This window comes from Colobus angolensis, unplaced genomic scaffold (assembly GCF_000951035.1).
Source record: "Colobus angolensis palliatus isolate OR3802 unplaced genomic scaffold, Cang.pa_1.0 Scaffold447, whole genome shotgun sequence".
NCBI classification, from domain to species: Eukaryota; Metazoa; Chordata; class Mammalia; order Primates; family Cercopithecidae; genus Colobus; species Colobus angolensis.
This window is the reverse complement of record NW_012117899.1, coordinates 1,138,195-1,164,732: the sequence shown is the minus strand read 5'-3', so window position 1 is coordinate 1,164,732 and position 26,538 is coordinate 1,138,195. Positions and strand designations below refer to the sequence as shown.

Here is a 26,538-nt window from a genome sequence, read left to right as displayed (position 1 = left end):
GGAAGCCAGTCAGAGGCATAATAGATTCTCAGAGGCAGATAGTGACATATACATTTACATTTTCTTCTATATGTGTGTATGTGTGTGTATTATATATAGTTAATCATGTAAATTAAGATCCTGTGAAAGATTCTTCTACCTTTAACTCTAGGATGGGAATATTATTTTATTGTCTGACTTCTTTCTGTCCAGTTTCAAAAAATTCCCAGGTCTCAGCAACCAAAGCAGAAAGTAACATGTAAAGACAATTTAGCCTTTTTGGAATCTGTAAGATTGTTGAGAAAAGGAAGTACTTCTTATTTACACTTCCTTCTTACTTCACTTGCTAAGCTTTGTGTTAAACACTGAAGATAGACAGTATCTCTATCTTCAATACAGAGATAGTACCTCTAACATCAGTATTTAGCACAAAGCTTAGAAAGTATAAGGCACACACGTATTTCCTGAGCTGGTAAAATGAAAGAAAATAAGGTTTTTCATAACTTTCCAGGTAGATGGCAACTTGTTCTAGGCAAGGATCTTCAGGAAGTCCTTTATGGCAATGACAAACAATTCCTACTTAAATTATCTTATTGAGTGGTTATCATTCTGAAATGTTTAAATTGTAATTTTCTCATTCTCGCCTATCCTAAAATTTTTTAATTAAAGAAAAATGCACACTCAACCAGTAAATTATTGTTTATTTCATCATATTCTTTCTAACTTAATTCAAAGACTTAATTTACTGGCAATCAAAGAATAGTATAAGTTAATGCTAATACACAGAATTATAAGGAGATCCTTTCAGGTTGCAAATGGATTCAGAGGTTGGGAGTCTGTAATCTCACTATCTAAATCTACTATGATACCTGGCAGCTCAAAGAAAGTAGTAAGCCTGGCTAAGGGAACAGCCTCCACCAGACCCAAAAATCCTAGGATAGACGGATTGTTAATACTTCAAAACGTTTGTTAGCTCATCAAAATGGCACCTTAGTCTGATCTTCCAGACACACCTACTACTTATTAATAATACCCTACCTGGGATTAGCTGGCAAACTTTTGTTTTTTGGTTCAGCAAACCTGAAATCAAATCCCTACTTTTCCCTACAGAGAAACAATGACTTCCCATAGAATCCACTGAATCCAATAAAATTAAATTCAGTACAATCCCAAGTGCTTCCTTTTGCAGAAAGAAACAAAGCAGAAAGGTCAATACCTTTCTGCTTTGGAGCCACTCCAAAAACAACTCTGTTATTAAAACATAGGTTCTCAAGGATCAAATAAAGATTACTATGGGGAAAGTAAGAATGCTCCAAACTAGTGCCACCATGATTACTTACATGATGAAAAAACGTGGTGCGAATATAATCTAAGTGCCCAAGCAATGTGAAAAGACAGCGCCGAAGCTTGTAATTCCAAACCTGCAAAGACAGAAATCAAACTAAGAAACAGAAATATACCTATTGGGCCTCTATAGAGATAAAAATATGTATATAAATATGGGTTTACATACATATTTGTACTCTGGTATTTCTAAATAGGTAGGAACCTTGGTAGGAAGCCTTAAGATTTGAGGGACAAAGAACAAGAATGAAACTATAAGTCAGATAAACAATGTGGGGTTGGGGTGTGATTAGGGAAAAGATAAATATGAAATTATTGAAGTTTTTCAGGCTGGGCGCAGTAGCTCATGCCTGTAATCCCAGCACTTTGGGAAGTCGAGGTGGATGAATCACAAGGCCAAGAAAATGAGACCACCCTGGCTAACACAGTGAAACTCCATCTCTACTAAAAATACAAAAAATTAGCCGGGCATGGTGGCATTCGCCTGTAGTCCCAGCTACTCCAGAGGCTGAGGCAAGACAATCACTTGAACCCAGGAGGCAGAGATTGCAGTGAGCCAAAATCATGCCATTGTACTCCAGCCTGGGCGACAAAGTGAGACCCGGTCTCAAAAAAAAAAAAAGAGAAAAGTTTTTCTTTCTTTGGGAAGAAACCATCTGTATTTAGTAGCGGGAAATATTTAACCGGGGCTTGATTTGAAACTCTTTTTTCTATTGCATAATTGTGCTCTCAGCTTGAATACAGGCCCCTTAATGCTTTACCCATCACTTTTGAAAAGTATGACAGGCCGGGCACGATGGCTCATGCCTGTAATCCCAGCATTTTGGGAGGTCAAGGGGGCATCACCTGAGGTCAGGAGTTTGAGACCGGACTGGCCAACACGGGGAAACCCCGTCTCTACAAAAACACACAAAAAATTAGCCGGATGTGATTCCAGCTACTTGGGAGGCTGCAGCAGCAGGATCACTTGAACCTGGGAGGCCGAGGTTGCGGTAAGTCGAGATCGCACCACAGGACTCCAGCTTGGGCGACAAAGAGGCCTGATCTCAAAAAAAAGTAGGACAGATAGATACCATGACTCCAAGGAAAACAGTAATATACGGCATCAGCTTCTTAGACTCCTAACCTGATGGCAAATGATGCCCATACATACGTGGTCTGTACTCAACTGTCAAGCAAACAGACTTTAACTTATTACATGGAAAATACTACATTGCTCAGTAAGGCTGAGCTAACCAGAGAAACAATATCATATTCAGATGTGAAGTTGAGTCAACTACCAAAGTACTAGGCATCAACAAACACAACTGAAGACATGAAAACCAGGAGCATAAATACAAAACAGCTTATCTTCCTCATTCAGAAAATCCCCTAAAATGTACAAAATAGAGACCAGATGCATTTTTCTTTTTATTTCATTTAATTTTTAAAAATTTCTTTTTAATATTTGTTTATAATCAATCTGGGCCAGCTTGTTACTATTTCTTATTTTTAACTTTTCTTTAGTAAATTATAAAAATATCATTTCCTGTAACAAATTCAGACAATTCAAAAGTATGATCTTCCAAACAAGAATGCTGAGTTCCTTAAAGGCAGGGTTCTTGCCCAGCATGCTCAACACTATACCCTTACCACCTAACACAGTGCCTGACGCTAGGTAAGTGCTCAGCAAGCATTATGCATGGAAATAAGAATAACATGAAAAGTTAAAGTATTCCAATACCTTCGCCTCTATCTATTCAATCAGCTACATATAAATACACATGTACACAGCGGAGTTTCACATAAAAATTAGATCATACCATAAACACTATTCTTTAACTGACTTTTTCCCCCTTATAGTTCAGTGTTTTAAACTTTCATATTTCTAGCTTCAAAATGTCTTGACTCCTTCAATGGCCTAAGTCAAGCTCCAAAACTGTAAATCCTTAAAGACTTATAGGGGTTTTAGACCAATACTCTGACCATTTGCTGGGCTCCCCGTCTTACTCTTTGTAAATGAAGATTATACTAATGCTACATTTATCTGGATATAGCAAGCAATATGATAGTCCACAGACATAACTTTTCTAGATAATCCCCCTTTTTATGAAAAAATGTTCAAGTTTATTAGTCATCAGAGAAATTAAATTAATTAAAACCACTGAATGGCTGGGTGTGGTGGCTCACGCCTATAATTCCAGCACTTTGGGAGGCTGAGGCGGGAAGATCACCCAAGGTTGGGAGTTTGAGAACAGCCTGACCAACATGGAGAAACCCCATCTCTACTAAAAATACAAAATTAGCCGGGCGTGGTGGCGCATGCCTGCTATTCAAGCTACTCAGGAGCCTGAGGCAGGAGAATTACTTGAACCTGGGAGGTGGAGGTTGCGGTGAGCCAAGATCACGCCATTGCACTCCAGCCTGGGCAACAGCGCAGACTCAGTCACAAAAAACAAACAAACAAAAAAACAAACAAAAAAAAACCCCACTGAATGATAGCACTATACACCTACCAGCTAGTAAAGAATTCCTTTGTTTTAATAACAGCTTTATTGAGATACAGTTCAAATACCATACAGTTTATTCATCTAAAGTATAAAATTCAATGGTTTTTAGTATATTCACCATTGTGCAACCATCAATTTTAGGACATTTTTATTCACTCCCCTAAGACATTCATACCCATTGGCTGTCACTCCTCATTTCCTCCCAACCCCTCCGACCCTAGACAATCACTAGTCTACTTTGCGTTTCAATAGATTTACCTATTCTGGACATTTCATAAGTGGAAGATTATTTCTTTTCCAAAGTATTAGTCATTTTGGGAAAACTTTTTTCTTAATTAACATCCAGTTTTTCCTTTTTAAACAGATTATAAGAATCCCAAGTTAACCATTCTTGATACTCAATGTTCATCACTATAAACAACAAATACAAAAATATTATAATGAGGTGATATCCTATGGGCTTCTGAGATCTATCAGGTGATTTGAGTTTTGATTGCCCCAGGATGTGGTGCCTAAAAACTAGAAAACAGAAATAAATGTCCTTCCTATAATTCCAATAGCTCTTTTCTCTGTAGGCAGCTGTCACTCATTACTCCTGTCACCTAAGTTCTGTGGTATAATCACAATATATAACTTCTTGAAGTTGCTTATGAAAAAGACTTTACCTTTTTATCAAGTAAATTTCACTGGTTTGGTTTGATAGATAGACTTAATGAAAACAACTAAAGGAAGTAAATAAAGGAAATTTTGATTTATTTTTATAGGTTGCTAGTCTCTGGCTCTAACTTTCGCTATTATGAGTCAATCATCTTCAAAGAATTGCCTATATTCTGTCTGCTTCCTCATTTTATACTAAGGCCTTCCAAATTAAGCACTTTAAAGGTTATTTCTCAGTCTTGATCTTATTCTAAACGCTTTCTCCTTCCCAAAATTCTCTTCTTCCTTGGCATGCAACAGGCTTCTTCTCCCTCTTGGTTCATCTTGAACTCCTGAAATCACTGTTTCCCATACTAACTCTACTTCCTCTCTCTCCCTTAAATGATGGTCTGTCTTCTTATTCAACGTACTCCTTGAGCAATATCTTCTACTGCTTCTCCTTTGGCTCCTCCCTTCATGATGACAAATCACAAATATATTTCTAGCACGGACACCTCAACTAGACTGTCTCTTAGCTCCCTCAAAATTATCAGAGACAAGATGGAATTCATTACCCATTCTCTTCCACTCCAGAAAACTATCTACTCCTGATTTTCCCTTCCTAATTAATGACACCCCCTTTACCCAGTAACCTAAACTAGAAGCCTGAAAATCATCTCATTTATTTCTCCTTATTGCCCCTTATTTCTCCTTATTGGCCATCTCATTTATTTCTCCTTATTGACCATCATCTAACGGACATACTGATTCATTTCCTTAAATTCTCACATCCATCTCCTTCTCTCCATTTCAAATGCTACTACCTAAGCTCAGGTTTCCTGACTGGTATCTTTGTCTCCAGTTCTGCCCAAATCATCCAATCTTTTCTTTAATTACCACCAAGTAATCATTTTAAAAACATATAAATCTGATATCACTCCTGTATTTAAGTTCCTTAAATTGCTCCTTGTTATCTGCATGATAACATCTAAACTCCTGAGTGCTGCATGATGTTATCTGCATGATAACATCTAAACTCCTGAGGTACTCCATGATCTGGCTCCTCTCATCTTCTGCCCCTTCTCTCAACATTTCTTCAGGTTTTCTCCATACAAAACTAGTAAGAGTTGCCCTGTATCTAGCTGTATCACGCCTTTTTTCTTTGCACCTGTACTGCTCTTTCCTATTTCACTGTGAATATCTATTACATCACTCACCAAACTATACATGCTATTACTTGGATATATGTTTATCTCCTCTATTAGAATAAAAGCTCCTTGAAAACAGAAGCCATTTCTTATTTATTTTTGAATTCCCAAAAAAGAAAACAGTGTCTGGTATACAGTAAGCATTCAATAAATGTTTGCTGGGTAAGTTCTTCAGATAATGTTGTCAAAAGCCTGAGCTCTGTATGAATGAACTTCCCTGTCTTTCAGTCCCTTTCACGATTCCCAAACCTTCCCACATCCTCTGTCCTTTATTCTCAGTCATGACAGACCCTCTGTACCTTAATCTTATAGTCATCTCCTCCAGAGACGAACAGTGGCTGCTGCTTATGGAAGTCAATGCCTCGCACTGGACCTGGTGGAGAAGGCAGGCAATGTATGTTAGAGAGAGCTATCCTTTCTAATATCTAAGGTGATTTCTATTCAGGATTTTTCCATTTTATCACTTCCACATTCTTTAATCATAGAGGAATCCATGTCAAACAAGGCTTTAAATACCCCAGGATATGATAAATACTTATACTCCTTTAACTTCCTCCTAGAAATATCTCACCATCGTGTTCATCAAACTTGTCAATGAGAGTGCACATCCGATAGTCCCATAACTGGATGACCCCATTATGTAAACTAGTCAGGATCCAAGGTCTTTTGGGGTGAAAGCTGAGCCCTGAAAAAAATAGAAAATGATACAATGAGCTAACTAAGCCCCATGATGTCACCTTCTGTCAATTCTGATAAGAAAAAGAAACAGCAAGGTTAATCCTAGGTTCATTTATTCATTCGACATGCTTGATGATTTTTTGCTGGATGCCAGCCATCATGAATTTTATGTTTGGTACTAGATGTTTGTTATATTCCTTTAAATATTGTTGGGCTTTGCTCTAGGATGCAATTAAGTTACTTGGAATCAGTTGATCCTTTCAAGGCTTGCTTTTAGGTTCTATTACAGGGAGGCTACAGCAGCCTTCATTCTAGGCTTAATCTGGAACCATTATTAAAGCAATAGCCATCTGAGGTCTCTATTTGAAGCCCTATAATATTAGGAAGTCTTTCCATTCTGGCCAGTAGGAACACAAACTAGTCCCAGCCCTGTGTGAGCTCTGGGGACTGCTCTGCCTTCTCCTTTCCAGTGGTTCTTTTTCAGGTTTTGAATAGTTTTCTCACATGCAGATCAGTACTCAAAGACCCAAGAGGACATCCTGCAGATCTCTAGTGCTCTCTCTCTGCAGCCCCCTCTTCTCCGGTATTCTGCCCTGCAAAATCTAGCATCTTTGCTTCCCCACACTCTAAACTTTTGTCTCCTCAGAAAGAACAAGGGATTCCCCTCTTCACTGAAGCCTGAAAACTCTCTAGGCAGCAATCTATGACAATCATAGGACTCACCTTGTTTATTTCCCTTCTCTCAAGAATCATTTTCCTGCACTGCGTGTCACCCAACGTCTGTGAGCAATGTATGAACCTTTGTTTCACACATTTTGTTTGTTATTCTATCAAGACTGGAAATGGAAGTCCCCAGAGGTAACAACTACTAACAGTTTGGAGTGTACCCTTTCAGATTTTTAATGCAGTTACACACAGACATAGGCCTTAGTGTTTTATGAAAGTGGGGATCACATTATGATGTTGTTCTGCAAACTTTTACATTATTCTAACAGGCATTTAACTTTGTCCCCCAATTTTTGGCTATCAGAAGAGCCTACTGAAGATACTTCTACACATAATCTAGCCTATTTGCATCATTACTGCTCTAGGCTAAAGACCTGTGAGATTGCTCAGGAATAGAATATGTGCACTTAACATTTTAGTACATATGTTTAAATGTAAAAACACTATCAATATACAGTCTCATGAAGTTTATGGAGGTGCCCATTTTGCACCCAGGATGTTATCAGCTATTTGTTGTTTTGTTTTATAAATCTAAGACCCTCCCCCCAAGAAAGTAACTTCACTTTTTTTTTTTTTTTTTTGCATTTCTTTCATTACTAGTGAGGTGGAACTATTTTAATTATTTATTGAACATTTACAATTCTTCTTCTAAATTTCTATTTTTCCATTAGGTTCTCTTTTTTTTTTCCATTATGATATACAAATACACTCAACAATGGATGTTTGCCCTCAATTATTACAACATCTTTGTTTTTCCTTCTCTACTGCCCAGCAAGAAATTAGGAGCAGAAAAGAAAACTGAAAGATTATGAAGACCCATTTCACCTATACAGGTCTCAGAAATTCTTAATGGTACCCACCTTTCAAGGTCAAGTTTCCCAAGAGACTTAGAAACTGCTCAGAATATATTCACACATTGATAGCAGCCTCCACTTTTTGCACTACTGAGTCTACACCAGGCGCTGTAATAAATACATTCCATACTTTCTCATTTTAATTCTTTCTATAAAAGACTATTTTACAGATGAGGAAATAAGAGACTTAGAGACCTTAAGTAAGTCACCCAAGTCATACAGCTTGTTAGTGGATGTCTCAGGATTCCAAAGCAAGCCCATCTGACTTCAAACACCAACCACTTCAAAGACTAACCACTTTGTTACGCTGCATCTTACTACATACTCTAGATACTATTTTTCCAGGTCTCTGGAGACCTTACTTCTCTCTGCCTTTCACATTTTAACATTCTGAGGCTAATATTGCAATCTCAGTATTTGCCCTCCACCCCCAACGACCCACACTCGAGCTCTAGAGTCGCCATACTTAGCAAATAAAAATACGAGATGCCCAGATATATTTGAACTTTTGGTAAGCAAGGACAGACTAAAAAAACTGTTCATTGTTTACCTGAAATTCAAATTTAACTGGGTGTCCTGCATTTTATATGGCAACCCTATCAAGTTCAGACTTTATTGGGGTTATAAGCCTCAAAGTACTATTTCCGGGTAGTGAATAAAGCCGAATGGAGGTACTGATGTTGAGATGCTGCAGCCAAGGCCTCCTTAAGTGAGGTAGCCACTACACGTCTCCAAAAAATCTACTGACTCGGGTGCGAGTAACAGAGATCGAGACTCAAGCCCCAGGGCCACTCCATATAATACAATCAAAAAGCCAACAGGTCACAGGGACTTTGGAGCAGAACAATACAAGTCGGGAGCACAGCAAAGACGGAAAGGGAGAAGAAAGAATAGGGAAGAGGTCTAAGGAATCCCCTGCAGTGTGGGAGCCACTTTATAGGTAAATCGAAGCCCAAGGACACACCAAAGAAGAGGGAACTGGAGAACCGCTAGCCAGGCCTAACTTCTCTCCCACCCTCCGCCTTCCTCTGGGTCCGTCTGGTGGGCCCACTTCGGCCAGCTCGTCTACCCATTTTCTCTTCCCCGGTGTTTGCGCCGCTCTTGACATCCAACCTCCATGTTCCCCTTTTTTTTCTCCACTACCTTTGACCCGCGCGCTCTTGGTCTCGAATTTGGTTAGCATCTCTCAGGTCTCCGACTCCGATGTTTTAATCCGAGCCCCGACACACCCTGCTGCCCTTCGGACGCCTCCACGTCAGCTACGCTCTGCCGCGGTTTCCGGAAGCTCCTGGAAACACGAACTTCCGGTCTGTTGGGCTCCGGGCCACAGAGATGGTGTTAGTGGTAGCCTAGAGAGGCCACTACCCCGCAGGAGCCGAACGGGGGTTTCCGCTCAGCAGAGAGGCAAGATGGCCACGGCAGGGGGTGGCTCTGGGGCTGACCCGGGAAGTCGGGGTCTCCTTCGTCTTCTGTCTTTCTGCGTCCTACTAGCAGGTGAGGCCTCCCCACCCGTGAGCTCCGTTCTCTAAGGGGAACTCTCCGGATCGGCCCAGCTGCGAGCGTCACTGTCTCCCTTCTGGTTCCTGCTGCCCCTCTGTCCCCCCCACCCTGTAAATCCTCTTTCTCTTTCGTTCCCACGACAGAAGTTCCCCCTTTGCCTGGACCTAAAGGTCCCTTCTCCCCCGCAGCATGTCGTGTCGCTTCACTCCCTTCTCTAGGCCTCTTCCTGGACTTCGAACCCGACCCTCTCCCACTTTGTCCAGATGCCTCGTTTTTCCCACAACCCTAGCCACCCACCCCACAGTCGAAAGGAACAGGTGTGAAAGTTAGCTTTCTTCCCCCCGTTTAGACTTTTTGAGACGAAAGCAATCTTGTTCTGTGGGTACTGTGCGGCGCTTAAAAGGTAGATTTCTTATTTCTTCCTCTAAATAGGTTACACCCAAAGTCTGTGTCCCTCTGCCTTGCCTCAGGTTTTGTTTTTGTTTTTGTTTTTGTTTTTTTAATCAGTAAAGCAAGAGTAAGATAGGATATGGGTACTCTTAACTGTCAAGACCGTGAAGTAACGATTCAAGGAACTTTTGGCATTTATAATGTACTTGACTGTTTGCTTATACGCGTTTATTTACTGATACATGGCTTTTTAGTTGGTCACGCCCTAAAATGCAAATGTCTGTATATAACTATGACTGTGCCTTTCCCCAGTTCACATTGTTTTTAAAGATCCTCAAAGGAGAAACTACAGCTGCCCCGTACTGTGGGCACACAAATGACCTACTGATGTTAAATTAACTGACCGGTGTATGTCATAAGGTTTCTCTCAATTCTGTTCACACTTTTAGAAAAATGTCTCAGAAAGTTTTCTTAGCCCAGCACCTTTGTATTAACTGATTAGTAATATATGTACAGGATATACAAGCAGAAGTGTGGTCACCTGTCCAACCAGAATCTGGCAAATCTAAGGTCAAACACCTTTCCTTTGACCAAGTTTTCTCTCTTTTAGTGTCACTGTCAATGGCGCTACATGGACTTTTTAATAACCCTTTGAGGCACATAGCTGAGTGCCATGTAGAGCGTGTATCTGTTACAATCATGTGCGCAAGAAGTAAGAATAATGGACTTTAATCTCTTTTTAGAAAGTATGATATTGAATGATTTACCCAAGCCATACGTCAGGTTAATGACATGATAGAAGCTAATACCTGTGTCTCTCAATTTTTTCTAACACTTTTTATCTTCCGATCAGGTTTGTGCAGGGGAAACTCAGTGGAGAGGAAGATATATATCCCCTTGAATAAAACAGCTCCCTGTGTTCGCCTGCTCAACGCCACTCATCAGATTGGCTGCCAGTGTGAGTTGAGACTGGGATTCATGTTTATGGACATTGGTATTTGTCTGTGCCCTAGATAGTAAGTAACATTCATGTCCTGCTTAGGAGTTCTGACACTCATACTGGACTGAGAGTAGGCAGTTGTAGAGAACGGTCTGTCAAGCTAGGCAAGATAATTAATAAGAACTGACATTTAGTAAATGCTGCATACCAAGCTTTTTACATGTGCATCTCATATAACCCCCACGACAACCCCATAAAATAGGTCTTACTATTGTTGTCACTTTATAAATGATGAAACTAAAACTTAAAGAAGTTGAGTAACTTTCCCAAGATCATACTGGTAATAAGTGATGACGCCAGGATCTAGTGGCTCAAGCACTAAACTGAGACTCTTATTTTTTTTTTTTTGAGACAGAGTTTCACTCTTGTCCCCCAGGCTGGAGTGCAGTGACACCATCTTGGCTCACTGTGACCTCTGCCTTCCGGATTCAAGTGATTCTCCTGCCTCAGACTCTTGAGTAGCTGGGATTACATGTACCTGCCACCATGCCCAACTAATTTTTGTATTTTTAGTAGAGGCAGGGTTTCACCATGTTGGTCAGGCTGTTCTCAACTCCTGACCTCAAGTGATCCACCTGCCTTGGTCTCCCAAAATGCTGGGATTACAGGCGTGAACCACCGTGCCCAGCCGAACCAGGAGTCTTAACCACCCTATTACACTTTTTTTAAGGAGAAAAAAGTCTCATATTCTGTGGTGTCCAGTCATCACTTGTACTCTGAACTTTTTGGAACTAAAATGGGCTTCTTAAAGGCAATGAACTATTTAAAGAGAAGGCATTGAAAATGCCATATAGACTGGGTGCGGTGGCTCATGCCTGTAATCCCAGCACTTTGGGAGGCCAAGGCAGGTGGATCACTTGAGGTCAGGAGTTTGAGACCAGCCTGCCCAGCATGGTGAAACCCCCCATCTCTACTAAAAATACAGAAATTAGCCAGCTGTTGTGGCGTGCCTGTAGTCGCAGCTTCTCGGGAGGTGGAGGAAGGAGAATCACTTGAGCCCAGGAGGTGGAGGTTGCAGTGAGCAGAGATTGTGCCACAGTACACCAGCGTAGGTGACAGAGTGAGACATTGTCTCAAAAAAAAAAAAAAAAGAAAAGAAAATGCCAAATAATTGCAGGAGGAATTAGTGAAGCATTCTATTTATCCTTTTTTAAAACTTTGTTTTTCCTTAAATTCAACTGACATTGAGGCCACTTATTTTTACGCTTTGTGTGTTCCAAAAGAAGGTGCCACAATACTATGGCTTTAAAAACTGTTAAAATCATAGGGCAGGAAAAGTAGTAATCTAAAGGCTAACCTGCTGTCTTCAGATTTTGTTTCCTGTGGACAATAGCTCTGTCAGAAAGTAGTTTTGCAGATAAGCAGGAAACGTGGGGTCTGATATTGGCTTTCTCATCATCAAATTGATCACCTCTGAATTTCAGTTTACCCCTGGAATAATGGTTGGAATACTTGCATAAAGCTGAAAGTCAAATATCTCTTAATAGATGGTTATTGATGATGCTAGGTAAAGAGAGTGATCTCAGAAGTGCTGTGTAATTTCCTGAAGCCTTCTTCCAATTTGGTAAGAGAAAACTGGGACACTGAGAAGTGAAGGACTTGTTCATGGAAGCAGTTACTACTTTTTTAGCCATCTTTCCCTGAGTTATAGTATCTGTTAATTGTCCCGTGTCCCTGCTATACAGAGCACTGGGAGTAGGTTGACTGGTTCCAATCAGCCCCAAATAAAGTTTTTGTTGTACTTAGTTTCTTTTTTTTTTTTTTTTTTGAGATGGAGTCTCGCCCTCTCACCTGGGCTGGAGTGCAGTGGCACGATCTCAGCTCACTGCAATCTCCGCCTCACAGGTTAAAGTGATTCTCCTGTCTCAGCTTCCTGAATAGCTGGGATTACGGGTGTATTCCACCATGCCCGGATAATTTTTTGCATCTTTAGTAGAGGTGGGGGCTTCACCATGTTGGCCGGGCTGGTCTCGAACTCCTGACCTTGTGATCTGCCCGCCTTGGCCTCCCAAAATGCTGGGATTACAGGCATGAACAACCGTGCCCAGCCCTCTGGACTTAGTTTCTGAACTGATTTGTAGGTAGAAGAGAGCTAGGTTCAGGGTGGGCTGAGATCAGACTGCTGGTCTTGCTGGAACCTCACGATAAAGTACAGAAGGCCAGGACCCCATCTTCTTGTAACTAGGCTCTAAGAAAACTCCTTTGGGAATGAGTCATTCTGCTCTATGTTCTTAAAACAGCTCTGTGGGAAGCAAAGCCTCTGGAGGTAAAGCCAAGTGCCAGTATAGAGAAACAAGAGGGGGCAAGCGGGACTCTGGCCACTTCCTTATTGTTTCCTTTTCAACGTACTTATTTCTAAGTCTTACTTTGTCATATCTGTCTTTTCTGAGCAGGCTGCGCCCTTTTTAATTAGTGTAGCTAACATGATAAAACTAAGGAGAAAAAGTGATACCCAGGTTTGATTTCTCATTATAATGCTCTGCTTCTCTTGGACGCTTTAAAGTTCTGAAAGGGGGCTATAAATAGGTTTCTTTTCCCTCCCTCCCTCCTTCTATCCTTTCTTCCTTCTTTCATCTATACCCACAGTATGAGATGAATAGAGGTAGAAAACCTCCTTATTGAAGGCCCAGAGAAAATAAGCAAGTTACTTAAGACTACTCCATTGCTAGTTGGAATCCAGATTAGAATCCAAGTTTTTTTCAGTCCAGTTATCATAGTTTGTCTTCTTCCTGTCCTCCCTGGTGTTGAAGTTTTGGGGTGGTTGTGTGTGTGTGTGTGTGTGTGTGTGTGTGTGTGTGTGTGTGTGAGTCGGAGTCACACTATGTCACCCAGGCTGGAGTGCTGTGGGACAGTCTCAGCTCACTGCAGCCTCCACCTCCCAGGTTCAAGCCATTCCCCTGCCTCAGCCTCCTGAGTAGCTAGCATTACAGGTATGCGCCATCATACCTGGCTAATTTTTGTATTTTTAGTAGAGATGGGGTCTCGCCATGTTGGCCAGGCTGGTCTCGAACTCCTGACCTCAAGTGATCCAACCACTTCGGCCTCCCAAAGTACTGGGATTACAGGCATGAGCCACTGCACCTGGCTGAAGTTATATATGTTTTAGTTGCCACACTATCTGTTCCTTTTCCCATGTTTTAAATGCTATGGCAAGGGCCAGGCATGGTGACTCACTCCTGTAATCCCAGCACTTTGGGGGGCCGAGGTGGGCATTTAAAACTCTAAAGTGATTCTGATACACAGCCAGGGCTGAGAACTACTGGTCTTAAATAATTTATGAATAACACATCCAATTTTCTGTTGGGGGAAGACTCACAGGGAGACCCTAGGATATCTCTACACACATCACTAGGGACTTAAGGAGTATTACCTAATGTGTTGAATTATGTAGAATTCAAAGTATTCTGGACTCTGGGTCATCCATTCTCTAATACAGTGCTTCCCAATCTTTATCATGTCATGAGACACATAGAAAATGTTATTTGTATGGCATCCTGGCACATAGAGAAATGGGTGATATTTTCAGGGCATCCTGGGGTAAATGATAAGTAGACTCCTGGCTGGAGGTGACTTTGGAAAGAAACCCTAGGTTTCCTGGAATGAGGAGAACCAATGAGAGCACATCTCTGATCCATTCAAGGCTTATCAATTGGGAAGCTCTGTTTTAGAAACCTCAGAGTTCTTGATTAACCTCATCTAAAACCGGCCAGAAGCAAGTAAAGTCATTCCCAAAAAGGGCAAAAGGAATGATGATCTAGGAAGGCTCCTGAGGCCAAGGGCATCTCTGCATGTGTTTTCATAAAGGAAGATTCAAAGCTAAAACCCTGAGCTAGAGATTTAGTGGCATTTCCTGGAGAAAATATAGGTTTGAAAACTTTGTTGTCTATTGTTGTAGAATCTTATGTATATGGCTAAATAAGGTTAAGAAAATGAAGTTCACAGAACCTTTCTGGCATATAATGAGTCCTCTTGTGCTCTTTTATATTCCATTCCCTCCTGATAAACTTCAGATGAAGCTGAGGCAACAGCTTTTCAGTTCAAATCTAGAGGTGCCTGTATTCACCCAAATATGTTGTGACATCTTTAGGGATAAAAGATACGCAGAATCAGTGAGACAGAGTCAGAATTATCAACTGTGGGAGCTTTAATTTAACTCATTCTGTCCTGGCAGCTTCAATTAGTGGAGACACAGGGGTTATCCACGTAGTAGAGAGAGAAGAGGACCTACAGTGGGTATTGACTGATGGCCCCAACCCCCCTTACATGGTTCTGCTGGAGAGCAAGCTTTTTACCAGGTAAGAATAGATATATCTGCTGGGAAAACATCCATAGAGGGAAAGTTTCAGTGAACAGTCCTCCCACTTATTAGTGAAAACTTCCCTTGGCTGCCCTGGTCTGGTCAGGGGAGAAGGCAGGGTGGTCCTCAGAAGGAAAGGTGTACCATCAAAAGAAATGATCTTGAGCTCAGGGCCAAATTTCACCTATCTTGTCCCTGAGTAACCCTGGGTACCCCTCCCCTTCCTTCCTGGGGTGCTGACTCACTAGAGCTCTACTTTTTAGAGCAGATGATAGTCCAGACTCAGAAGTTAGAGACTGAAAGGGAAGAAATAAGTCAACAATATGATTCCCCTAGTTCCCCATTTGTTTCCATCCTGGAGGGCAGGATGTCAGGCTGTCCGATACCTTCCTGTGTTCCTTCATGGAATTCCTTTCCTATTCCAGGGATTTAATGGAGAAGCTGAAAGGGAGAACCAGCCGAATTGCTGGTCTTGCAGTGTCCTTGACCAAGCCCAATCCTGCCTCAGGATTCTCTCCTAGTGTGCAGTGCCCAAATGATGGGTTTGGTAAGTGTCTCAAAGGATCAGGAGAGCCTACTGTCACCTAAGGCTCATTGTTGCTTCGGTCTTATGTCTTCGTGAGGGATATATGTGTGTTTGTGTCTGTGTGTAGTGTCAGTAACTGACTCCCAAACAGGAGGTAGTGTTTATTTGTCCTTGCTGCTCATCCCTTCCCTTTCCTGCTTCCCCTTCCTTTGCCTTACCTGGCATCATCTCTTTTTGTCACATGTTCACATCCCTAATCTTATAGCCTAAGACTCCCTGATACCATTGTCTTTCCATTTTAGTGTGGATGGTGATAGACATCATGCCTGCTTCTTTGAGTCACCACCTGCTTTTGAACTCTTAGTTCCAACTGTAAGATTCTTCCTCCCTCACCGGGTTCCTAAGTCCTTGGTGTCCCAGTAACCAGTCCCCCTATTCCCCATCCTTCTCTTCAGGTGTTTACTCCAACTCCTATGGGCCAGAGTTTGCTCACTGCAGAGAAATACAGTGGAACTCACTGGGCAATGGTTTGGCTTATGAAGACTTTAGTTTCCCCATCTTTCTTCTTGAAGATGAAAATGAAACCAAGGTCATCAAGCAGGTAATGACTCTGCCAGCTCCTAGCAGTTCCAATCAATTAGAAAGAAGATTATTTTTCTAGCCAGGAGTGGTGGTGTGTGCATGTAGTCCCAGCCACCCAGGTGGCTGAGACAGGAGGATCACTTGAGCCAGGAGGCAGAGGTTTCAGTGAGCTGAAATGGCACCATTGCACTCCAGCCTGGGTGACGGAGCAGGCTGTCTCTATCTCAAAAAAAAAAAAAAAAGAAAGAAAGAAAGAAAGAGGATTATTTTACAGACTCTCCTATTTGGAGGGTGGCTCATTCTACTAGTACGCCTGCTGAAAGATGGTTGCTCCAAAAAGAACCAAGACGTTTATTTTTCTCACATTCTCTCCCCACATTTTGCTCCTGCTCCTTTAATGCTCACAGCATTAAAGCCTTTTAGACTAGAAGAAAATATAAAGAATATCTGAAAGAATAATATGAAACAAGGTACACAGCCCACGTGAAGAACCACTAGTATCGTTAAAAAAAGCATTGGACTAGAGATTGAGAGATTCAATTTGGTAATTTCTGGGCTTCTTTTTAGCTCTACTGTGCCTTAATTCTGGCCTAGTATTTCCATTTTGACTCATAGAGTAGTTAAGAGATTTGTCCAAAGTTGCATGGTGAGTTGATCTCCTAGCTGTGTCATGTCTGATTTTCTATCTCTAGTTTGGTGCTCTTTGTATCAGATCACACTGAGTCTTTTCAGTGGCTGAAACTTTCAACTGGGCCTGGCCATCTGGAATGGGATAATTTCATCTCCAGCTAAACCATTGAGTCTGCAACCCTTTGTACCTCTTGATGAGTTTTTCTCTTTGACCTTATAGATCCTATGGTTGTACCAGATAACTATTGTTCAGGGACAGATGTCTCTGTAAAGGGTGTGGCTTCATCCCAAAAGGATGGAACTGGGCCCTCCTCCTTCTGGGACGTAGGGGAGGGCCTCCACCAACTAGCTGTCTCAGTGGGGTCCATCTCCCCTTTCAGTGCTATCAAGATCACAACCTGAGTCAGAATGGCTCAGCACCAACTTTCCCACTGTGTGCCATGCAGCTCTTCTCACACATGCACGCTGTCATCAGCACTGCCACCTGCATGCGGCGCAGCTCCATCCAAAGCACCTTCAGCATCAACCCAGGTAAGGCAGATCCAAACCATGAGGGTAATGGAATAAGGGGCAGAGGGAGAGTGGAACCAGGCCGGGGAATGTTAGAGAGACTATAGTAGGGAAGGAGTAGACACCATGAAGGAGCTCTGCGTGGGAGAACTAGAAACAATTCTGAAAAATTGAGGCAGCTTGTTCCTAAAGCGGATGGTGGCAGAGAAGCCAAGCCGGGGCTATTGGAAGTAGAGAAAATGACTTAGAGTCCGTGGGGCACTGGTCAGAAGTTTTCCAGTGTTGCCTTTATAGCTACTGTCTCCTTTAGCCTTGTTGATCTCTCATTGTTTTCATCCTGCTTAGAAATCGTCTGTGACCCCCTGTCTGATTACAATGTGTGGAGCATGCTAAAGCCTATAAATACAACTGGGACATTAAAGCCTGACGACAGGGTTGTGGTTGCTGCCACCCGGGTGAGTGTTGGCTTCTGATCAGGATGGGCAGGGCTGGCACAAAAAGAGCTGGTAGGCCCCTCTCTAGCATATCAGATTTCAAAGTTGCTAAATTGGGAAGCCTCAAACGGGGAGGAATCTGGGCTGTGGGACTCCTGGGTTGTCTCCGTTGCCGCAGGACAGGTATATTCTCTTGACTGGAGCAAGAAAGGAGGTTTGGGGCCAGTTTTAAAGTATATATCCCCTGACTTTTCTTCTGTTGTACCTAGCTGGATAGTCGTTCCTTTTTCTGGAATGTGGCCCCAGGGGCTGAAAGTGCGGTGGCTTCCTTTGTCACCCAGCTGGCTGCTGCTGAAGCTTTGCAAAAGGCACCCGATGTGACCACCCTGCCCCGCAATGTCATGTTTGTCTTCTTCCAAGGGGTAAGGGCTCTTTACTGGGGTGCAATGGCAGGAAAGAAAGTGGATAGTAAAGATGAGAGTGGCTACTGGTTGGAGAAGACCTCAGCACTTCACCTAAGTTGTTAACCAGCATAGAGCTTCTGGATGTGTCTACATGTGTCTCCCCTTTAGATTCCTCCATTTTAGGAAGCTTAGATTCCTTCTTTTTAGGAAGCTTTTACACCCCTAATTGGTATGTAACCAGCCCCTTTTTTCCCCCACTGATAAGATATATTGGAGGTGGCCTTTTACTTTTACTCTCTGGACTCCTTTACTGCTGTCTCCATCCAGGAGCCCTGAGGCTCCTGACTCTCATCACTAGGAACACAGCCCTAAACTAAGGGAACAGCATCTGTGGCTGAGTCACTGGAGGTGGGGGACAGTTAAGAAGCAGACATATTATAGCTGATGTTCATCTTAGGCCTTTACTGAGGCTACCTTCCCCGTTTCTGGGCTTGAGAAATCTTGTAATACATACGTATGAGGGATAGTCACAGCTGGGATGTGGGGCCAAGGGAAGCACAAAGTCGCAGACTGTAAGCTGACTAGCAGTTGAGGTGACCTGAGACAGTCGTCTTGCTTACAGCTTTGATGATCTGGCCTTCCTCAAGGCTCTCCTAACCCTTTGGAATCTCTGTTCCCCCTCCCACCTACCTCCATCTCTCAGGAAACTTTTGACTACATTGGTAGCTCGAGGATGGTCTACGATATGGAGAAGGGCAAGTTTCCTGTGCAGTTAGAGAATGTGGACTCATTTGTGGAGCTGGGACAGGTATGTGACATGTCCCCCAGCCCCTTCCTTTTTAATTAAAACTTCCTCCTTTGTTGTTCTGTGCTCTCAACTGCAGGAACCACCACCTTTTCCCTTGACTTCTGTTGCCTAAGTATGGCCCAGAACAGGAGACTGATTCTAAGTATTGTTTCTTCATCCTCCCCCCAGGTGGCCTTAAGAACCTCACTAGAGCTTTGGATGCACACAGATCCTGTGTCTCAGAAAAATGATTCTGTACGGAACCAGGTAACCTGAGCATCTCCCCTCATTTCCTGTTCCTACAGCTCAGAATCCAGACCCCAACCCCTGCCCTGTTTCCACCAACCCCCAGGGCCTGTGAGACAGGGTAAGAGACAGGATTGGATTGGGTGTTGGCCAAAGGATGAACACCACAGCTGTTGTTGCTGCTGGGAAGAATCAGGAGCTCAGTGGCATTCCATTGGTTCCCTGGACTGGGTAGTTCTCTGATCATTTGTTGCCTAGCAGACTACCACTGCCCATTAAGGATAGGTGAGTGACTAGCTCTCTTCTTGCCTTGCTGCCCCATGGATCCAATTGTCAAGGCTGCTCTGCCCAACTCCTGGCTGTGTTACACTCCCTATCTGACTTGTCCTCCACTTTCCTCACTGCTTGTTCAAAACCTTCCCTTCCCTCTAGGTCCACCTTTAGGTCTGCTTTTTTCCAGGTGGTCCTCTTTCTGTAATTCAAGCCTTCAGCATCATCCCTGCTGTGGAATTCTGTAGCATTTAAAGAATTGGTTATCTGTTTGGCATTCAGCACTCAGTTTTCTATTATTATTTGCTCCCTGCAATTCTGCACAATAAGTAATAAGTGAAGCATCCACTGAGGATAAAGCAGAGTCTTGAAGACGGTAGAATTTCCTTATAAATATGAAAAAGAAAAGGTCTCTTCTTTATGCCCCAATTTTCTCATTCTAAAAAGAATGGTGGAAGCTACAGGAAATCCAGAGAGCCTTGGTCCCAAAAGGCTTGAGGGATAAAGGTCTACTAGAGATAGGGTAGCTCCCCAAGCAGGGGACTTGAAGTATAGAGCATTTCAGGCCTAAAAGAGACCTCCTGCTTCCCATCCCCCAGGCTCCCATCAGTTAATCTCCCTCGTTCTGCCCAGGTGGAGGATCTCCTGGCCACATTGGAGAAGAGTGGTGCTGGCGTCCCTGCTGTCATCCTCAGGAGGCCAAATCAGTCCCAGCCTCTCCCACCATCTTCCCTGCAGCGATTTCTTCGAGCTCGAAACATCTCTGGCGTTGTTCTGGCTGACCACTCTGGTGCCTTCCATAACAAGTAAGAATCACTTGGCCCTGCACCCTCTTCATTCTCGAAAAGAGTCTATTCTGCAGTCTGGGAGGAAGGTTATTACCCTCCACTTGCCCACACTACCCCCTCCAAAACCTCCGGTCCATCTGTATTCTTTGCTCAGTGGCCTTTTCACATCTGACCTGAAACCCTTATTTGTTTGACGGTCTAGTCATCTTAGAAAATCATCCTCACCCTTAGCCCTTTCCTGTCACAATCCTGGGTTATGGTTCCACTGCTCCCAAGCTCTCCAGGGTCCTGAGTTCCTCAGGGCTGCCAGCAGAGGGCATCATCTCAAACAAGCATGGGAAGGATGGTGGGGGCCCTTTGACTAGAGGACAAAAAGCAGTCCTTCTCTGGAACTCACCCAGAGGTGCCGGAAACAGTATTCATACTCTGTGAAATGTACCATGTTCTTGACATGTGGTAGGTGTCCATGGTTCAGTGTGAGGGTAAAAGTGCCTCCTATAGCTGATGGAGCTCCAGAGATAGTAAGGCCCTGTTAGTCACCTCTTTCTTGGTCCGGGTTACCCTTAAACTGCTCCTAACTTGAGGCCTCAGATAACGGGGACTTCTTACTCAGGCTGGATTGCCAAGCTTCCCTGGAGCCAAATGAGTTTCGAAGTGGAAATGCTTGAGCTCTGTCTCTGACCCCAGCCAAGTAGCACCTTCTCACTTATGTAGGGGAGTGACAGTCCTAGCACTTAGGGTCAGCTGTCTTCTCTAAAGCAATGCTTTTTTTTTTTTTTTTTTTTGAGACGGAGTCTCGCTGTGTCGCCCAGGCTGGAGTGCAGTGGCCGGATCTCAGCTCACTGCAAGCTCCGCCTCCCGTGTTTATGCCATTCTCCTGCCTCAGCCTCCCGAGTAGCTGGGACTACAGGCGCCCGCCACCTCGCCCAGCTAGTTTTTTGTATTTTTTTAGTAGAGACGGGGTTTCACCGGGTTAGCCAGGATGGTCTCGATCTCCTGACCTCGTGATCCGCCCGTCTCGGCCTCCCAAAGTGCTGGGATTACAGGCTTGAGCCACCACATGCGACCTCTAAAGCTATCCTTGTACCACTCTGGGGCAAGCGAGGATTCATCATTTGAACACATTTTGGATTTGATTATGTGGCTGACCTGACTTGCGTAAACAGGGATTTACTGATGGTAAAGACTGTGGAGTTCAGCCCCTCTTTTAAGGTCTATCTCCTTGGGGCTCCATAAGGATCATCATGGTGCTTTTATCAGTGTATTCTTACATATCTATGAGCAGACCTGATCCTAAGACGTGCTAATCACCTCCTGCTCCCAGCCACCGTAAATATAAATGTTCATTGGAACAGTTACACAGTTGATCTCATGGTATATGGCAGAGTTCTCCGAAAATCATCTTAGCCGTCCCCCGTATCTCCAGCCCAAATGATACAGAAGAGACTCTCCTGTGTTTAAAGATCTGAGCTCATTCACCTTTTCTACCTTGTCTGTCAGGAAAATCTTTAATTTTCTGTAACTACCTCACCCTCACTCCTACTTCCCTGTTCTCCACACCTTTTTCAGTATGGGATCCTGATTTTCTCTTACCCTTTTTTTCTGGATGCTGAAAATGAGATGCTGAGTTCCTGCATAAGGGGGCATTTGAGGGAGGAAAGGGGCAGAGCCCTGGCTAAATGTAGCCAAGGCTCATGCCAGCTTTCCTGGCAGATATTACCAGAGTATTTACGACACTGCTGAGAACATTAATGTGAGCTATCCCGAATGGCTGAGCCCTGAAGAGGACCTGAACTTTGTAACAGACACTGCCAAGGTAGCATTGAGTCAGGCTGGGTGGGAGCCTGGGGCACAAGTGAAGAGCTAGCATTTGAGGATAGGAGAGGTGGGCCATTCAGCCCCCTCCTCACCTACCACAGGCCCTGGCAGATGTGGCCACGGTGCTGGGACGTGCTCTGTATGAGCTTGCAGGAGGAACCAACTTCAGCGACACAGTTCAGGCTGATCCCCAAACGGTAAGAAGATGGGCCCTAGCTCCTTCTTTCTGTTTACACAGCAAGCTGTCCCTATCCTCCCTTGCCCTAGTGTCCCAAACTTTGGAATTCTACGTTACTGTTGATGCCGGTGAGAATGCCTGATGCCCCAGAGAGCTCTTAGGTGGGCCTCATCTGCATCTTATGAGCCAGCCACTGTCTCCCAACTCCAGTGTATCTGGCCAGTCTGGTTCCTGCCCCGTGACTGGGTCTCCACTGAATTCTTTCCCTGGGCTCCCTTCAAGTCACAGGGTTTTCTCTCCTCACTGTTCCAATCCTAGGTTACCCGCCTGCTCTATGGGTTCCTGATTAAAGCCAACAACTCATGGTTCCAGTCTATCCTCAGGCAGGACCTAAGGTCCTACTTGGGTAAGCATCTGATGTGGGAATGGGACCCTTAGCTGAGGAAAGGGATAGAGAAAAAGTCATTTTGGTTTAACCTTTATTATTTTTTTCTTTTTCCACTCTGTTTTTCTTACCCCTTGTTTTCCTTTCTTCTCATATTTGATGGATCCTTTCCCCTTGCCCTCCTTTCTGGCTGCTGCCAATCTTGGGCTTTTCCTGTTTCACCCACCATCCACCCACCAAATCTTCCCTTCCCTTTGGTCTGCAATCAGGTGACGGGCCTCTTCAACATTACATCGCTGTCTCCAGCCCCACCAACACCACTTATGTTGTACAGTATGCCTTGGCAAATTTGACTGGCACAGTGGTCAACCTCACCCGAGAGCAGTGCCAGGATCCAAGTAAAGTCCCAAGTGAAAACAAGGATGTGAGTGGTGGTGGGTGTCGGAAGTGCCCTGGGGCCCCTTTCCCTTGGGAAAGTTGGAGGTTCTTCTAGACCCAGTTAGACCCAGGGGTTGGGATGGAGAGGTGAAGAGATGCAGTCCTTAGCAATTGGGTGTTGAAGAACCTGGGTGAAAATGGACCATCTAAAGGATAAAGGGACAGCAACCAGTTAGCTCAATTGGTTAGAGCATGGCACTGATAGAGGGTAGAGGGAACGAGTGAGAAGAGGATCACCCTAGCCATGTGTTGTGGCCCATCTTCTGTGCAGCTGTATGAGTACTCGTGGGTCCAGGGCCCTTTGAATTCCAATGAGACGGACCGACTCCCCCGGTGTGTGCGTTCCACTGCACGATTAGCCAGGGCCTTGTCTCCTGCCTTCGAACTGAGTCAATGGAGCTCTACTGAATACTCTACATGGACTGAGAGCCGCTGGAAAGATATCCGTGCCCGGATATTTCTCATCGCCAGCAAAGAGCTTGAGGTGAGATAGGGCAGGAGGGGAGGTGGCAGGGATCTGTTTGACTTCTTTCTGCTTTCTTGTGTCACATAGCCCCTTCCATCTCCCATTTGCCCCACATCTGTAGCAAAAGCTTACTGCAAATCTGTCCCTGGTCAGCCAGCGTGTTCTCTTAGGAGGCCTCTTTCTTTCTTTTTTTTTTTTTTTTTGAGATGGAATTTCACTTTTTGCCCAAGCTGGAGTGCAATGGCATGATCTCGGCTCACTGCAACCTCCGTCCCCCAGATTCAAGTGACTCTCCTGCTTCAGCCTCCCAAGTAGCTGGGATTACAGATGTGTGCCACCATGCCCGGCTAATTTTTTTAAATTTTTAGTAGAGATGGTTTTCCCCATGTTGGTCAGGCTGGTCTTGAACTCCTGACCTCAGGTGATCCACCCGCGTTGGTCTCCCAAAGTGCTGGGATTACAGGCATGAGCCACTGCGCCCAGCCAGGAGGCCTTTCTTCACAGATAGTTTGAGTAGGTGTTCATTCTGGAGAGCCCCTGTGGATCCCAGAACTCCTTCACAGTTTCCACCTCCCATCTGGCATTCCCCATCTGGCACAGCTGGGATGAGTCAGTCTAATGTACTGAGCTCCTGTCACAAGTCAGTAATGTAAGTGCTGCAAGGGAACCAAAGCCATGGGCCCTCCTTTCAAAATGCCTAAAATACGAGACGGAAGCAAGAACAGAGATACTTCACTTCTCTTTTCAAATGGTGAGACAAAGTCTGTAGGCTGGGGAGATGTTGCCCATGGTTGTTCCATACTTGGTGCTTAGAGCCAGCATCCGAATTCCCATGGCTCCAAACCCCAAACAATTATCCAAAAAACGGCACTAAGTCCTGAGAATGCCTTTCTCCTTTCCTGCCCTCTCTCTCCCTGCAGTTTATCACCCTGATAGTGGGCTTCGGCATCCTCATCTTCTCCCTCATCGCCACCTACTGCATCAATGCCAAAGCTGATGTCCTTTTCATTGCTCCCCGGGAGCCAGGAGCTGTGTCATACTGAGGAGGACCCCAGCTTTTCCTACCAGCTCAGCAGTTCACTTCCTAGAGCATCTGTCCCACTGGGACACAACCACTAATTTGTCACTGGAACCTCCCTGGGCCTGTCTCAGACTGGGATTAACATAAAAGACTGGAACTATCCAAAAGAGACAGGGAGAGATAAGTAAGTTGCCTCCCTTCCTCCACTCCACTTGCCCATCTCCCCTTCCCCATTTACTCCTCCTCCTCTACTCATGCCAGATTTTGGGAATACAAATAGAAGCTTCTTGCTCCTGTTTAACTCCCTAGTTACCCACCCTAATTTGCCCTTCAGTATCCTTCTACTTTTTCCCTGGTACAGGTACTTTGCCCTGTACCTCTCTCTGCTCCTCACCCCCACCCCTGTACCCAGTTACCTTCCTGACTGGGAAGGACATAAAAGGTTGAATGTCAGAGTCAGACTACATTGAACCCCTGAGGCGGACAGGGGCATCTCTGGGCTGAGCCTACTGTATCCTTCCCACCGTCCTTTCTCCAGGCCCTCAGACGGCACATTAGGGTGGGCGTGCTGCGGGTGGGTATCCCACCTCCAGCCCACAGTGCTCAGTTGTACTTTTTATTAAGCTGTAATATCTATTTTTGTTTTTGTCTTTTTCCTTTATTCTTTTTGTAAATATATATATAATGAGTTTCATTAAAATAGATTATCCCACATTACTTGTACTGCTACAGTTATTCTTCCCAGGCCACTTTGTTCAGCGAGCCTAGACTGGAAGTCATGAAGTTGTTATCTTTTATGCTATCGTCTTGGGCTCCAGAGGACCCAAGGGGTAAGGCTTTGTCAAAAACAGCTGAAGTCCTTTCAAATTGCAGAGCCCTGGTTCTCCTCTTATAAGAACAATGTTAACATAGTTTCTTCTCACTTTGTAATGAACAGGCATGTCTTTATTCACTCTGAGACACTGGCTGGGGTACAGAGATGAAGAGAATATAACCCTAACCCTTGAGTAGCTCACAGTTGGGATGAGAGAAGAGACAGACATTCTCACAGCTGCTTGTAATCCAGTGTAATAAAAGGAATAATCGCAGTATATCCCAAGTGCTCTGGTAGCACATAGAGGAATTCAGGACCATGTCGGGGGTGACATTCAAGTAATGATTTAAAGCGTTCACCGGGTGTGGAAGCACAGAATCAAGAAAAGGTGTGAGTCACGTTTGGGAGATGGTAAGTTCAGTGTGTCTGAGCCATAAGGATCAGCAGGAGGCGAGACTAGGCTGAATCCCGAAGTTCTTGGCTGGCATGCTAAGGAGTTTGGGTTTCTGTTAATGGTGGGCCATTTGTAGGCCAAAACAAGTTTGAACTATTTTAGAAAAAGAACCTGACCTCTGTAGAGATGCTCAGATTCCCTAGGTCTTCACGGAGGCAAAATTCTGGAGTATAGCAGCCCTGCTAAATGATCGTGGGCAACGGCTGAGTCAGCCAAGGGGGAAAGAGAACCTGCAGGAGTAGAAGCTTAAACCCAGCCTTCACTCCACTGCTGGCCAGGAGGCTGCCTCTGACACGTGCCTGAATGCCAGCAGCAACGGAAAGGGACTGGCTGGCCGTATTCACAGGGTTTCAAGCACTCCTCTTAGTTCCCTGATTGGACTATTTACCTTTTCAAATACTGCTGAGAAGAGGTGATTTTTCTCCAGGTTTCTCTCCAAGTTCCCCTGGGGGGAAGGGAGACATGTTTGGAGTTCCGAGAGATGAAATATACCCTGCTACTTCTCCCCCACCCCAACCCTCCCAGTTTGAGCTGGAGAGGCTGTGTGGTGCTGGCGGGAGTCGAGCACAGCTGCCACCATCGACTGGGCCGGGCTCCACAGCTCCCTTGGCCAACAGGTCTCCCAGCGGACAGAGCAGTAAACTCCCTCATCCTGCTGGCAGCTTCAGGAAGCAGAGAAGTGGCTG

The 26,538-nt window shown here is 44.2% G+C and overlaps 2 protein-coding genes across 4 annotated transcripts in view; one reads left to right on the top strand and one right to left on the bottom strand.

Annotated features, from left to right (window-relative positions):
• The window catches only part of COPA (coatomer protein complex, subunit alpha), a 53,613-nt gene extending 44,121 nt beyond the window's left edge, over positions 1-9,492 (bottom strand). The window contains exons 1-4 of the mRNA XM_011957665.1: positions 9,058-9,492; positions 6,228-6,341; positions 5,956-6,029; positions 1,320-1,400 (exon numbers count right to left, since the gene is read on the bottom strand). Of these exons, the coding sequence (XP_011813055.1) occupies positions 1,320-1,400; positions 5,956-6,029; positions 6,228-6,341; positions 9,058-9,097 (309 nt within the window). The 5' untranslated portion in view covers positions 9,098-9,492. The remainder of the gene's footprint in view (positions 1-1,319; positions 1,401-5,955; positions 6,030-6,227; positions 6,342-9,057) is intronic.
• On the top strand, positions 8,989-25,298 carry NCSTN (nicastrin). Of its 3 annotated transcripts, XM_011957643.1 has the most exons (18): positions 9,202-9,408; positions 10,415-10,550; positions 10,658-10,762; positions 14,976-15,099; positions 15,527-15,648; positions 16,083-16,228; positions 17,220-17,370; positions 17,695-17,804; positions 18,053-18,205; positions 18,891-18,995; positions 19,164-19,241; positions 20,124-20,296; positions 21,992-22,094; positions 22,198-22,293; positions 22,593-22,680; positions 22,929-23,083; positions 23,369-23,581; positions 24,484-25,298. In XM_011957643.1, the coding sequence occupies exons 2-18, from the start codon at positions 10,526-10,528 to the stop codon at positions 24,604-24,606; spliced, it is 2,070 nt and encodes a 689-aa protein (XP_011813033.1). In that variant the 5' UTR covers positions 9,202-9,408; positions 10,415-10,525; the 3' UTR covers positions 24,607-25,298. The 3 variants fall into 3 exon arrangements, with proteins under 3 accessions (XP_011813032.1, XP_011813034.1, XP_011813033.1); XM_011957642.1 differs by lacking the exon at positions 10,415-10,550 and having other exon boundaries at positions 8,989-9,408; XM_011957644.1 differs by lacking the exons at positions 10,415-10,550; positions 17,220-17,370; positions 17,695-17,804; positions 18,053-18,205 and having other exon boundaries at positions 8,989-9,408.
• Positions 25,299-26,538: the final 1,240 nt, after the last annotated feature.